Consider the following 15,509-nt stretch of genomic DNA (forward strand, 5'->3'; position numbering starts at 1 on the left):
TATATATATATATATATATATATATATATATATATATATATATATATATATATATATATATTACCTACTGGCGGTTGCCAGTAGGTATATATAGTTAGATAGTTAGGATTTTTTTCCTATGGGATTTCTGAAAATTCTATGTCGAATAACTTTGGCGTTTGTGGACGGAATTGGCTGAAATTTGCAGGAAAATGGCACATTTTGTTTCTGAGCAGCCCCTGAAAATTTGGGGGGGTTTCGTCAAGGGGGGGCCGAGACAAAAGGGGGGTCCCAAAATGCGTTTTTTCCCATTTATTTTTCCATAGGGCGGTTGGAATCACTTTTAGCTCGAACGGCTGAATGGATTTACACGAAACTTGGCAAAATTGTAGATATGGTTTGCCCGACGTGCCTTTGCTATGTCTCCATATATGTGCTCCAGGGGATTTTGAGAAATTAGCGTTTCAAAAAACAGATATATCTGTGACAGCGTCCCGGTTAGCGCCCCGGTTCGCGTACCTGACGCGTAACGGAACTTCGCGAGGAGAAGCGGATAGGCTCCCCGGTGACTGTGAACATTCTAAACAGTCCGGAGCGGCAGCCATCTTGTGTGTCGGTAGGATCGAGACACAAGATGTGGCAAAAACAAATGGGGAAATGAGCATAAGGGGGCGGAGTACATCCTCCCTGACCCCCTAGGTTTGATGAGGGGGCTTTAAAAGGGCCCCGCGGGGTAAAAATAAATAAATTATTTTTGTTTTTTTGCGGGGGGAGCGCTCGGTACGCGCACCGGGAAGCGGTCCGGGAAGCGTAATATTGGGAAAATAGGATGAAAGAATGTTCAAATATTGTATGTTTATTGATTGTTCTTTTTGCTTTTTTTTTGTTTTTTTTATTTAAGTACCAACATGTAGGTACCAATGCAGAGTCTAAAAATAAATATACACCGTTTTCTTTGTAAATATCTTGCATGTTGTTTCAGAAGTTATTGTGGTATATGGAATTCATAGCGTAGTCTGTCAGGAAAGCAGAAACACCATGGAGGCAGGAGATGATAAAGAGATGTTAAATACACATTGGAGATAATATAATGGAAGAAAGGAAGTAACTATGAGCAAACTTACTATGTAACACAAAAAAGTTGCACAGTATATTTAAAGTCTGACTTTACATTATAATCAATTTGCTAGTAGTTTACAAAATGCATATAAAAATGAATAATGTCTCAAACAATTTTTGAATTATTAAATATAAATTTATTTTTCTGATTCGTTTTCAAAATTAAAAAGAACTTCTAATAATTCAATGTCAGAATTTTTTTCATTTTCAATTAGGAAATCTACTGATTCTACACATTGCAGAAGTTCAAAGTCCCGTGATTCATCATAGAATTCAGAGTCAATTTTTGTATCTGTGTTGCTTCCTGCAACAATTTCCAAGTTAGTTTTGTTCTCTCCTTCCATTTTTGTGCTGTAAAATAAATTTTAAAAAAATATATCAGTACACATAGGGCACTGTTGGGTTTAAGTACAGACAGATAGTTTGGTTTTCTAAACAGTGATTTTATCTTTGGGCAGTGTATGGTATCAGACTGGAAGTAGAGATATAAAAAAAAATGTATGTGATAAAGCCTAAGTTAATTCTTAATTATACAAGACAAGCCTAACTCCATCCATAACTAAAACAGAGAAGTCTATCTTATTCTATAACTATTACAGAGGGATAGTATATAACTATCAGAAAATGTTTTCCTAATTAACTTAAAGTGCAGAACATACTACAGATTTTAAAATAACATCTTACCTTTCAAAAAGAAGTTGAAGTTCTCAGTTGAAATGCACTTGATATGTACTTCAGGAAGTAGTAGTCAAAATGGCTGTGTTTCTCTCTCTTTCTTTATATATATTCAGGTACATAACCAATCAAATGTCATGAAACAATAGAAGATATTGAAAGTAGCATTTTGATTGGTTGTCAATTCTAATACTTCATAAGTGTTTTTGTTAGGTAATTTACCTCAGGATATTTAGTCAGGCTTACAGCATAATTTTCTCAATGGAATTCCATAAAATTTAGGTAAATGGTAGGGACTGTTATGTAGTAGGGCCTATTCTATATTTGATGAAAATGTCTGTAGTGGTTTTTCTGTAAATTACTTTCCCACCTTTTTTTATCGAGCGCTTACCGGTGCGCTCCCCGGTACGCGAACCAGCAGCGTTACGGGAGACCTCCATTTTGTGTATCGGTAGAATTGAGTCGTAAGATGGAGGACAAACAATGTTCGGAATGGGTAGAAGGGGCCACGGTAGACACTTTGTGACCCTCTAGGTTTTCTGAGGGGGGATTAGGATGGTGATATATGCAAAAATAACAAATAACAAAATTTGAAAATTTCATGGGGGGAGCGCCCGGTACGCGCACCGGTAAGCAAAACGGGGAGCGTACTTTGGTGAAGAAAAAAAAATTCGAATAAGATAAACGTTTTGAATGATCAGAGGTAGGGTAGCTCGGAAAAGAGCTATTGGGTTCTGTGGCTAATTTAGGTACATACAAGTAGGTTCCAATGCACACTTTTAAATAAAGGACGAATATTCTATTACCTTCATCGGAGAAGTGCACACCATCTCTTCTGTAGATGTGTTGAATGTTGGAAGGCAAGTTATTGTTGTATATTAAACCCATTCCATAGTCTCTCATGCAAGCAGAAACCGATTTATTCACGTTTCCGTGCTTTCTCAAATTGTGGAAAAAATTGGTTGGACCACTTACATTTCTGTCTTTGACATATATTGGAATATACCAAGGCAGTTTGGGGAAAAAGTGTCATCAAATGACGAAAGGTGTTCTTTAAAAGCATTTCAAGATCATCCCCAGTCATAGTGCCCAAATCATTTCCACCACAGTGCACTATTAAGAGGTCAGGGTTTGGCAGATGCATAAAAATGTTTTAATTAATACATATAAAATATATTTTTCCTTTAAAAGAAGAATACATTTTACAGCTTTTGATATTTGCTATTAAAAAACCATTGAAACTCACTGAAAAAACATAGGTTATAGACCATATATAGTTAGAAATTAGCATTTACAAAACCTTAAAAATTCACTGAAAAAAACATAGGTTATAGACCATATATAGTTAGGAATTAACATTTACAAAACTTTAAAAATTCACTGAAAAAACCATAGGTTATAGACCATATATAGTTAGGGATTAGCATTTACAAAACCTTATTTTACTCGCACAAAACCATTGAAATTCGCATATATAGTTAGTTCCACTAACTATATATCGCGCACCCGCAATCCACTGCTAATGATGTCACATATTACATCATTCATCACTGTTTTGTAAATGCTAATTTCTAACTAAATATGGTCTATAACCTATGGTTTTTTCAGTGAATATATATATATATATATATTTGTTTAAGCAAATAGCCCTTGAGCTTCAAGAAGTCACCCCACACTGTTTCGCCATCCGGCTTGCTTAGCCTCGATGCAACTCTCATGGCCTTTCTCCTTTGTAATAAATCAAGTTCATCTGACGCGTTTCGAGGCCATTAACGCCTCTCCTTCATGGGATTGCACACAAAAAATGCCGTTTCACCTTCTAATTCGAATTTCTTTTGTTCCCGCAAACTTGCTGTGGTCTTAAGGGAGTAATGAGGGTAAAAACAACAAGCAAAGTATTCTTATTGGATGGTCCCTAGTGCTATAATTGACTGGCTACAACTGAAGAAAGACTTTTTACATTGCTGCGGACTCGCAGTATCCTTGGGGTACTCAGCACAGTCCCGTAAACTTTCCTGGAAGTACAGCTAAATTACCATGAGATTACCGTAAGATTGCTGTGGGACAAAAAAGAGACAAAACTGTTTGGTGGGTGTCCGTTGGTGTTGGCCCTGCGTAGAAATTGGAACAAACTCACCATCGACCAGATCTCCTCATCGCTCCTTCAAAACCCTTCTGTCCACTCTTCAAACCCCGACCAAGCAGCCAGTAACTTCACCCAATGGTTATCCAACAGCGCCGACACCCAAGCACCGTTGAAAAAACGTCTAATCAAACTAGGCAACAAAAACGCCTCCTGGTTCAACGACGATCTTAAGAAATCCAAGAAACTCTGTCGCTCCCTCGAGAAGGCCTGGAAAAAAGACCCAAACACCAACACCAGGGACGCCTTCAAAAACGCCACCCGCATACACCACCAACTAATCCGGTCTGCCAAGAAAGCCGCCTTCAAAGACCGACTAGATAACAACGCCCACAACAGCAAGGAATTATTCAACATCGTCAAAGACTTTACCAACCCTTCAGCCAACTCCAACGACATCACCCCCTCCCAAGCCCTCTGCGACTCCCTAGCTTCCTTCTTCCACAACAAAATCGCAGACATCCACAACAGCTTCGACAACCCACTCAACCTACTGCAGGACCTTCACCCCCCTTGAACATCCTTAATGACTGGAACCCAATCTCCACTGAGGACACCATCCGCCTGATGAACTCCATCCACTCAGGATCCCCAACTGACCCTTGCCCTCACCACATCTTCAACAAAGCAGACTCCATCATAGCTCCACACCTCCGAGACGTCATCAACTGCTCCCTCAAATCCGCCACCTTCCCGGAAAGCTGGAAACAAGCAGAACTCAGCGCCCTTCTGAAAAAACCCACAGCTGATCCCACCAAACTCAAAAACTACCGCCCCATCTCGCTTCTTCCATTCCCGGCCAAAGTCATCGAGAAAGCTGTCAACAACCAGCTCGCCACCTTCCTCGAAACCAACAAATCCCTCGACTCCTCACAGTCCGGCTTCCGAGCCAAACACAGCACTGAGACCGCACTCATCGCAGCAACAGACGACATCCGAACTCTATTGGACAATGGAGACACAGTCGCCCTCATCCTCCTTGACCTCTCCGCAGCCTTCGACACAGTCTGCCATAGCACCCTGCTACAGCGCCTCAGAAACATCGGAATTCAAGGAAAAGCACTGGAATGGATCACCTCGTTCCTCACCGGAAGAACACAGAGAGTCCGGCTCCCTCCATTCAAGTCTGAGGCCTCGGAAGTCATCTGCGGTGTGCCGCAAGGATCGTCACTCAGCCCCACCCTCTTCAACGTGTACATGAGCCCCCTTGCAGCCATCGCCCGCCAACACAATCTCAACATCATCTCCTACGCTGACGACACCCAACTGATCCTCTCACTCACCAAAGACCCTAACACCGCCAAAAACAACTTACACGAAGGAATGAAAGAAGTAGCCGAGTGGATGAAACACAGCCGTCTGAAACTTAACTCAGACAAAACTGAAGTCCTCACCTTAGGCACCTCCCCCTCCGCATGGGATGACTCTTGGTGGCCAGAGGCCCTTGGAAAAGCACCCATCCCGACGGACCACGCACGGAACCTGGGCGTCATTCTGGACTCCTCACTCTCAATGACCAGACAAGTCAACGCCGTCTCATCATCTTGTTTCAACATTCTCCGCATGCTCAAAAAAACATTTCGCTGGATCCCCACCGAAACTAGAAAAATGGTCACTCATGCACTGGTCACGAGCCGCCTGGACTACGGAAACACCCTTTACGCAGGGACCACCGCAAAACTCCAGAAAAAACTCCAACGCATCCAGAACGCTTCAGCCAGGCTCATACTAGACATCCCGCGTAAAGAACACATCTCTGGCCACCTGAAAAACCTCCACTGGCTCCCCGTAAATAAGAGGATTACTTTCCGCCTCTTAACCTTCGCACACAAAGCACTTTACGAACTTGGACCCGAATGCCTCAACACACGACTGTCCTTCTACACCCCCCCCCCGTCAGCTACGATCCTCCAACCAAGCCCTTGCCACTGTACCTCGCATCAACAAAACCACCATGGGAGGTAGATCCTTCTCCTACCTGGCAGCTAAAACCTGGAACTCTCTTCCCACTCACCTTCGCCTTACTCAGAACCACCTAGCATTCAGAAAGCAGCTTAAAACTTGGATATTCGACAAATAACTCCCCCCCCCCTCATCAAGCGCCTTGAGACCCTATGGGTATGTAGCGCGCTATATAAATTTTTTTGACTTGACTTGACTTGAGGGGTGTTGGGCACAGGGCCTTTCCACAGGCCAGGCTCTGGGCCCCACATCACCCTGTGCACGACTGAAGGCCAGGCATGGCAGGGGTTCCTCACAAACGTGGGGCTGGGCTCCCAACTAATGGCCAAAGGCTGAAGAAGGGTGTGTGCAGAGGCGTGTTGGGCACCCGACGAAGAGGGGTTGGTTCAGGGATAATTAGATATGGTAATAAAATCTACTTTCACATTAAAAAAGGTTAAAGTAACCTTATATTTAACTTATATTTAACTGAAAAAGTCTGTTAAAATGCAATTTTAAACTTAAAAACTCCATTGACGTTCACCAGTTATAGTCACTATAAATTGCACACTTGCCATGCACTGCTTATGACCTCACATATTACATCATTCATGAAATGTTCTATGAGATCATTCATAACATCACTGATCACATCTGAAATTATGTCATTAATGACATCACTGTGCATGGCATGAGCACCAGATACAGTTACTTCAGTTAACTATTACTGATAAATTTGACTTAACTATAACATCACTTTGGCCTCTCCTGGGCAGTAATGGAGAAAAGTCGGGGGTCTTTCAGTATTCACAATCTCAAAGTCACCTTGACCAGCTCCATGCTTCATCTTACCCAGCTTAATCCACTGTCGCTAACACTATCCGGATAGATCATCACAACCAGCAGCCCATGCTTCGATAAGCTGCGAGTGTGAGTCTCAGGTCCAGTACAATGGAAAGAGCCATCTTCTTGTTGACCAATGTGCTGACCATTGATAAGCCGGAGGAAGGAAGAGGTTATCTGAGAAGACCTCAGAAAACCGGGTAGTACTGCTGTCTAGTTTCAAAGTGACAGCACAGCCAACCTTTAAGAATGTATGAGTCAAGAAGTGTGCAACCTAAAATCTCAGCAGTTGACCTGTGATGATATGGACATTTGTGGCCAGACATGTTCTCAATTCCTCATAACACATGTTCAGATTTATTTTTGTGAGGCACAATTGAGTGTCCCCACTGAGGCTATGACACAATGTCTGGAGAGCGGTGATACTACTCCCTGTGTAGAGGAAGACTTCACAGTGCAATCGCCGTTCACACCAGATCCCCTTAATCATTCAACAGGTATACAAAATTAAATGGACGTCTCCACCTTGCCTACATTTTCAGCCAACATCAGGTTGCATTTCGGGACTTGTAGTTTACGGTAGAGAATGTAGGCTTGGACGGACAGCAGGAAGGATGTACGACATTACAAAGCAAACTATAACGACACATCCCTTTATGATGTGGTTTTTACAAAGCAACTTCCATTACAACACATGCCCTTACAACACAAGCCATTCCAACGCATGTTCCATTACAACAAAAATTACTATTTTCACACCGCCAGGTGCTTACCTCAGGGAAGGTGCTGGTCAGTGAGGAATATGTGTTGTAATGGCATGCGTTGTATTGGAACTTGTGTTGTATTGACTGTGTTGTAAAGGCATTGCGTTGTTATGCCTGCATTGCAATGGATGTTTCCCCAGCAGGCAAGATGCACTTGGCTGAAATGTCCGGACGGGTCTAAGGTGTCACACACGACAAGACATCTTGGCAGCTATGGTAGGGGGCGAAATATTATGAGATATGCGGGGGGCACTTACGTCCTGCAGCTGATGGAGCACATGATCACACGGAGGCAAGGGAGGAAGGCAGGGCAGGCCACTCTGGGTGGTGATCCGCAGGCTGAGGAACAATGCCAGGCGGCATCCCTCCACCTAGGGTAGCAGCTGGGCCCAGCAGACAGAAAAGGAAGCTGATGCAGTAATGGGGAATAACAACTCCGCCCACCGTTCTACCTAAACTATTTAACATCTGAAAAAGTGCATCCGAGCACAGAGCAAAGGAGTTCTTTGAGGAAGCATGTTTTTGGGTAGTTCCATGCTCTACCTTCGCCCCCTGACCTTCCAACTAAGTTCAGAGAGTGGAGACTGGTGCCAGCGGGTGCCAGAGTGGCAGCCCTCAGGACTGCATCACAGGCTCCTCGCCTGCCATTTGTAATGGTCCCAAAACACGTATATGTTTAATTACAATCTGACAGAGCCACAGACTTCGCCAAAGGAAGGAAAGACCTGACCATTTTGAAACAGCCGGGGCACGTGACAGGGACATAACACAGGTCCTTGCAGCCAGTGCGGCGCAGCGGGGTACCCAGGTCTTCAATGGGCCTCATTCAGCCCAAGGATAATCAATAACCAATATTATAAGATAAGGCAGACATTCTGTATGGGCCCCATCATTTTGCGTTACCCCACTGGCACATGCAGAAGGGTGGTCTGTACCAGGGCTTTAAGTGGGATGAAAAAACTGGCGGGTCTCTCATAGGGGCGTGACCTCTGCAATTAAGGGTGTGGCTTAAAACACTTACGACAAAATCTGGTCTTAGCATAGCGTGCTGCCCCATTGGTATATTGCTGCTTCTGTCCATTCCTCCAGACATATAACACAACAAGTAACATTACATCTACAACAAGCCAGGAACATTGGTTTTGTCAATGGTTGTAAATTGCATAAGGTAAATAAGCAACAACTATAACTTTGTTCTATGTTATGTTATTTTTATACTTCTATAGCGCACGGCCACTCCGCGGAGTATCCCGGCGCAATGTAATATGGAAAATGCGACTCACTCTAGTGGGAGAGGTTGTGGCGTAAGGCTAGAGCAGCCGACCTTCAAGTTGAAACAGGTGTCCTCGTGTAATGTAACCGGTGCTCATGTAAAGCGTTCCAAGTTTGCGCTATACAAAACTAAAACACTAGTCTCTGTGTAGTTACAAGTTGAACTATTGCATTGTTAATCTTTAATTTTTGTTCACCCTTAGGGTAAAAATGGAGACCCCAATAGGCACCCGTCTCCACACCTGCTTTCAAAAACTACTGGTGCTGAGCGCCGACAGGACCCGGCCCACTTAAAGACCTGGTCTGTACTTTTATCTTCAGACTTGCGTGGTCAGCAAAGTACAAAATGGTTACATTTTTCATTCGAAGGTCACAGGCATTAGGTGGGTCCGACTCTGAGCGCTTCTCAGCTGTGGAAGTACTTAAAAAAAAATACTGAGGGCAATGGGGGTGGGGTCGGTGAGCATGAAGGCGGGATCAAAGGCGTGGCTAAAAAGAGCAAAATACTCTGCAACTATTTTTCTACCTTTTACTTTGAGGTAAATGTAAATAAAAAAAATCCAACTAAAAAGAAGAAAAAATGAAAATAAACTAATCAGCTGTAAATGCACGATTACACAGTATAAGATAGGCTGCTTCAAAATGTGCAAAAATATTTAGGTTTAAGAATAGAAAAGTGCTTTCAGAATACAGATTTTTGTAATACGCAATCAGACTATATCTAGTGCAATCATTTTAAGTGTTAGTAACACCCTTCAAATGCTTCTCAAAAATAATAATTTTTTGCTTCAAGTGACTCTATCAATTAAACTCAATACTTACTTCCAAGCACCATTTACATTTGCAGATTAATTAGTTGTGCACACTTCTTCCATGCAGCAAGCACTCTGTCACGAAGCTTCTTCATTGGTTTGCTCTCTGTCCCTCCCATGGCGTCACAGACTCCCTCTCTTCAGCTTTAGCTGGGACCCTCAACTGTGGTAATCGAACTAATAATGTATGTCCCTCAGAAATACTTTTTTGAGCCCTGAGCACATGGAAGATAAGCCCTGAATCAGATTTTCTGGAGTTGGCAATTTTCTCTTTATTGCATCTATAATCAGTAACTTACTGTTCTTACGAGCACATCTACATACTTTGAAGACATATATATTGTCTTGGTAAGTATATGTGGTGTTGCATATAGTAAACCTATGCTTACCTATATAAACATACCTTCAAGATATGTTTGTAGTCCATTATCTGGCCACAGTATTTCTCAGGATAATATTTAAAACTCGATGTTCTGGTGCTGTACCTTTCCGCCAAGATATGTAGTAAAGTCAGGATTCCTAACTTTACTACTACTAAATACCTTCTGAGAATACCAAACGTAGTAAGTTTAGGATTTTATCTCAGATTCGTTTTGTGATCCTAACTGGCAAAGTTCAACCTACTGGTAATGTGGGCACAAAGTTTAAACAATGTTCTACAACTTCTTGGTCATCTCAATCAATGGTCCTCTGGGAGAGAATGATCTTTGACAAATTTCTTTGTTTTCTCCAACTCAATTGCTCCCCAAATTGCCACTCCATGCCTATTTCTGGATGTGCTCTTTTTCACCCTCCTTGTGCATCAGGGGATCCATCTGCACCTCTTTCTATTCTTACATCTCTCATTCTTTGCCTGTAGACGCTTTAGATGAGGAATCACATCCAAATAATTAGGGGAGAGTGTAATGTTTCGAGCCGCCCATGGAATTGGCAAACATTTGGGGGAATATTACCAACAACTAGCGATAATTATCGCTATGTTGGCTTAGCGGCAATATTTTTAACGCCGAGCTGCGGTGATTTTTATCGCTTAGGAACCTTGCTATTATCATGGTTTATCTCCTAAGCGATAAAAATCGGCCAAAATGCATGAATATCGCTGAAAAGTTAGCGATATTCATGCATTACCGAGCTAATGCTCTTAGCCATGTTATCCACCTACCATTGGATAACATGGCTAAGAACTGCTCAGGGCAGGTGTTAGCTTTTGGAGATATTCATGCTTATCTCCAAAAGTTGGTAATAGGAGATAGCGATATTAGCGACTGTTTCCAGTCGCTAACATCTTGGCACGCCCACTTTGCATGTCATTAGTGATACATTTCACTGACATGCAAAGCAGGGCCCAAGATGGTCGCTATCTCCTACTAGCTGTCGCTAACTGGTGTTAGCGACAGCTAGGTAATAGGGAGATAATTTTATCTCCGCTTTCTTGGCTTTTAAAGCCAAAAAAGCGGAGATAAACCCCCTTGATAATATGCCCCTTGGTTACCCCGCATTACTCTTAAACTTTGAGATCTGACCAAATTCTGCCAATCACCTTGTGGCAGAATTTTTTTCCCACGAGGCTCCAGAAAATGCAAGCAACATTTACCGTCCTCTAGGGCGATCTTCTAACGCAGGCAGGAGTGAGCATTTATGGTCAGAGGGCTGCTTCACTAGGAGATTTGCTGCCACTTGAGCAGATTTTATAATGGAGTGCAGCAAAATACACTTGAATGGCCGCGCACTATTGTGCAATGCAAGGTGCCATTCAAACTGTTTTTTTCAGCACTACTCACGCTACCAGTGCTAAATTGCAGCACAAGCTGTATATTTTTTGCCCATTGGCTGAACTCCAAGGAGTATCGCTGAGTTTTTCTGAAACTCCTCTAGTTCTGCACTCCCCAACAAATATTCTGGCCCTCATAATTGCACATCTTTTTAAAATAAATATATAAACCACTAATTACTTTTGAATTAGGTTACCTGTACAGTGCTAATGACGGAAAAGCAAAAATCTCCAGACTCTAAGGCAGCTCCTCCAGGCTTCAAAATACCTCAAGTGTAAGTCAGTTTGGATATAGATTATTATCTTGCGTCAATCTAGAGCATCCTATCCTCTACAAAGAGTGTTTATTAGTGCTGCCCATTGCTAATGGTTTGTATCACAAGCTAGTTTCAGTCACCCTTACCTGGTGTTCTGGATGCCATTCATCCCCAGCCAGTCCCCGATGTGGATCTCAGCACCGTTGATTCTCGTTGACTCATTGCCTCCTGGGTTGGTGATGGCCACTGAAGTTACAGGCAAGGTGACCTGTAGATCCACTCTCCACCAGGGGCTGAAGCTGTACTCCGTGGAACTGCAGTCACCCTGTGTGTAATCGCTCCTCAGATCCCCATCGATGGACCGACTGGCCACAGCCTCATCGTCCAGCGTGCTTGATTGGCTGGCAACACCCCAGAGGGCGACGTTGATTTCTGCGAAGGGAAAATATGTCTGGTTCAGATCTTGCCATTGAGAGTTGAAGTCACGAAAATGGAAGACAGGTTCTAATGGAAGCATCCCAGATGAAAGACCAATGAAAATATTAATAATTTCCCAAAAGTTACATGTTAAATTAGACAGTCACAGACTGAAATGGGGAGATGCCCAGGGGACAATACGATTCAGAAACAATTTGAGGAGGAAATAAACAACACACTCAAGCAAGATATCGTTGGGCCGGTCAAAAGACCCACGCCAATGGTCTGGCCTATAGTTCCTGTGGCCATGTGCATATTCCTCAATGCCAAAATACAGAGGGTGAGTGACACTACATCCCTGCATTAAGGGCATGATGCATCAGCTGGAATGGGCACATTTCTTTGCAAACATTAACATAAAGAGCTGGAGTTGAAGGATTCCAATCATTACAAATGATGTTTGTCATTCTACGGGTGGACGGAATGTGCATAGTCGCGCTACGCAAAGCTCCGCAAAATAGTAAAAAATCTCCCCGAGCATGCAGAGTTCGGCGAACATGCTGAATTGCTTGTTCCACCCCTTTGCGATGCTTTTTTCCTGTTTGCGAAAGCTGTTTGCGTGCTTGGGGGAAATATCTTGCGAACATGCATTTTGAGAGCACAAACAAGCAAAAAATTCCGTAAAGCAGCGGGATCAGGGAATTTTTGGCAATTCCGAGCTCTCCGTGGAACACAAAATTACGCAAATTACGCGAGCGGAATGGAATTTACCGCTCAGGCCCATTTGTCACACATCTTGGTCTCAGGTGTAAGTATCTGAGTTTAGGCAACTCTACTTATTAAAGCTCGCTATTTAAAAGATATAAATGGATTCTCCCTGGTGCACAAATAATTAAATCCTGTTTCATTGAGAACCCTTCTCTCCATGTCTATCAATTCAGTGCATACTGGGGAATGCACACAGAATGTACTTTGACAGCAGAGCTGGGGTAATAGAGTGGTAGCTCTTCATAAGCCAGCACTCAAAGAAATAGAAGGAATACTAAAGCGGTAACTATCTTGGATCAAGGAGTCAGAGAAAAAGGAGATGGACCAATAGTAGTACACCTGTACACTTATAGCCAGAGGAGCAGTAGGGAGCTCAGCATTGCACCTTTCGACAAATCCGCTGTCATGGGAAACACAGTGACTTAACTCAACGGTTCTTTAGAAGGCAGCAACCAGATAATTACAAGTGATGATATAGTTGTAGATGTCTTCAAGTCCTTTAGAGAGACAAAGCACAACTAGATGGCAAAACTTCCATTTACACCATATAGAGTTGAGTATTAGCATGGTTTGGTGGGTCAGTAAGACAGTTGCTTGGTCCTGCAAATTTGGATCTTGGTCTGAACATATGGGGGGAGCCAAGACTTTTGGGCACTTGTAGGTGAGGCACAAAATCGAGAATTAAATGCCGGTGAAACTAGGAGCTAGTGAACGTCTCACAATCGATTGGAGAAATGCTAGTACTTCTTTGGCTGAATAAGAGGCTCCCTCCACCATTTTAGTTTTTTGGTCACCTTCCCTTTGGTATGCTTTCAGGCCTGAATGAAAGGCCATTCCTGTTGTCCCGGTGTGAGTTGATTTGAGAACTGTTTCCTAGAAGACGGGGCATATAAAGTTCATTTATTAACTTTGTCCCTGTTAAGAATTAGGCTATTTTTCTCTACCATTACTCTGTATCAGATACTTAACTAATATATCTAGTAAAGAATAGTTTAGATTGAATAAGGACATCATTCAAAGCATGGCCTACTTACCTTTGTTTGTTGACATGGTCTTCACCTGAGCCAGTCCTGGAAAATATGACATCACAAAATCAGTTACTTATCATCCTATAAAGAAATACTGTTATAAGCCATTAGATCGAAGAGTCAAACATTCTGTACACTGACTCTAATGTCGAGGCACTCAAGACTAGTTTATGCACACACAGTAGAGAACCCTCATTGGTGCATAGGCTGTATGTCTAACATTGGAGCACTCTGATTGTTAACACAGAATGTCTAACACAGAGCATTTTTACTCTTAAATGGTCAGTATGTCTAAGACTAGAGCAATGCCTTTGTTACATTGTCAGTATGTCTAACACTATGGAACTTTCACTCTTATACTGTGACTAACACAGGATCACTTCCATTGTTTACACACTATCTCCAACACAGGAGTACTCTCTCTGTTACCACAGTACGTCAAACAAAGGATCAATCCCATTGGTTACAAACTATCTCTGACACTGGGGTACACTTTTACACAGTCAGTATGTCTTAATAATAGAGTAGTGTCACTGTTACATAGTCAGTATGTCTAACACTGTGGTACTTTCACTTTTATACTGTGACTAACACAGGGTCACTCTCCTTGGTTACACACTTTCTGTAACACACGAGTGCTCTCACTGTTAATACAGTTTGTATAACACACAGTGCTCTCACTCTTACACGATCAGTATGTCTAACACTAGAGCAGTGTCGTTGTTACATAGTCAGTTTGTCTAACCCTGTGGAACTTTCACTTTTATACTGTGACTAACACAGGGCCACTCTCATTGTTTACACACTATCCCTAACACAAGACCACTCTCACTGTTAATACAGTATGTCTAACACTGAGTGACCTCACTTCTACTCAGTCAGTGTGTTTAACACTAGAACAGTGTCATTGTTACACAGTCAGTTTGCCTAACACTGAGGAACTCTCACTTTTATACTGTGACTAACAATGCAGGGTCACTCCCATTGTTTACACACTATCTTGAACACAGAATCCCTCTCATTGGTTATACACTATCGTTAACACAGCAGTACTTTCACTGTTAATACAGTACATCTAACACAGGTTTCCTCCCACTGTTTATACACTATCTCTAGCACAGGATCATTCTCATTGGTTACACACTATCTCTTACACAGGATCACTCTCATTGGTTAGACACTATCTCTAACAAAGAACTATTCTCACTGTTAATACAGTACGTCTAACACAGGATCACTCCCATTGTTTACACACTATCTCTAACACAAGATCACTCTCATTGGTTACACACTATCTCTAACACAGGAGTACTCTCACTGTCAACACAGTATGTATCACACAGAGTGCTCTCACTCTTAAATGCTCATTATGTCTAACACTAAAGCAGAGTCATTTTTATACAGTCAGTATGTCTAACACTAGGGAACTTTCACTTTTATACTGTGACTAACACAGGATCACTCTCATTGTTTAAACACTATCTCTAACACAGGAGTATTCTCACTGTTAACAAAGTATGTCTAACACTAGGGCAGTGTCATTGTTACACAGTCTGTATGTCTAACACTAGAGTAGTGTCATTGTTACACAGTCAGTATGCCTAACACTGAGGAACTTTCACTTTTATACTGTGAATAATGCCAGCTCACTCCCATTGTTTACACACTATCTCTAACACAATCTAACTGTTACCACAGCATGTATAACTCAGAGCGCCTT

General features: G+C 42.3%; 1 protein-coding gene across 1 annotated transcript in view; it reads right to left on the reverse strand.

Annotated features, from left to right (window-relative positions):
- The window catches only part of LOC147717870 (uncharacterized), a 94,816-nt gene that overhangs the window by 48,428 nt on the left and 30,879 nt on the right, over positions 1-15,509 (reverse strand). The window contains exons 4-5 of the mRNA XM_086919890.1: positions 13,796-13,831; positions 11,723-12,008 (exon numbers count right to left, since the gene is read on the reverse strand). Of these exons, the coding sequence (XP_086776016.1) occupies positions 11,723-12,008; positions 13,796-13,831 (322 nt within the window). The remainder of the gene's footprint in view (positions 1-11,722; positions 12,009-13,795; positions 13,832-15,509) is intronic.

The sequence above is a fragment of the Lissotriton vulgaris genome, chromosome 5 (genome assembly GCF_964263255.1).
Source record: "Lissotriton vulgaris chromosome 5, aLisVul1.2, whole genome shotgun sequence".
Lineage (NCBI taxonomy): Eukaryota > Metazoa > Chordata > Amphibia > Caudata > Salamandridae > Lissotriton > Lissotriton vulgaris.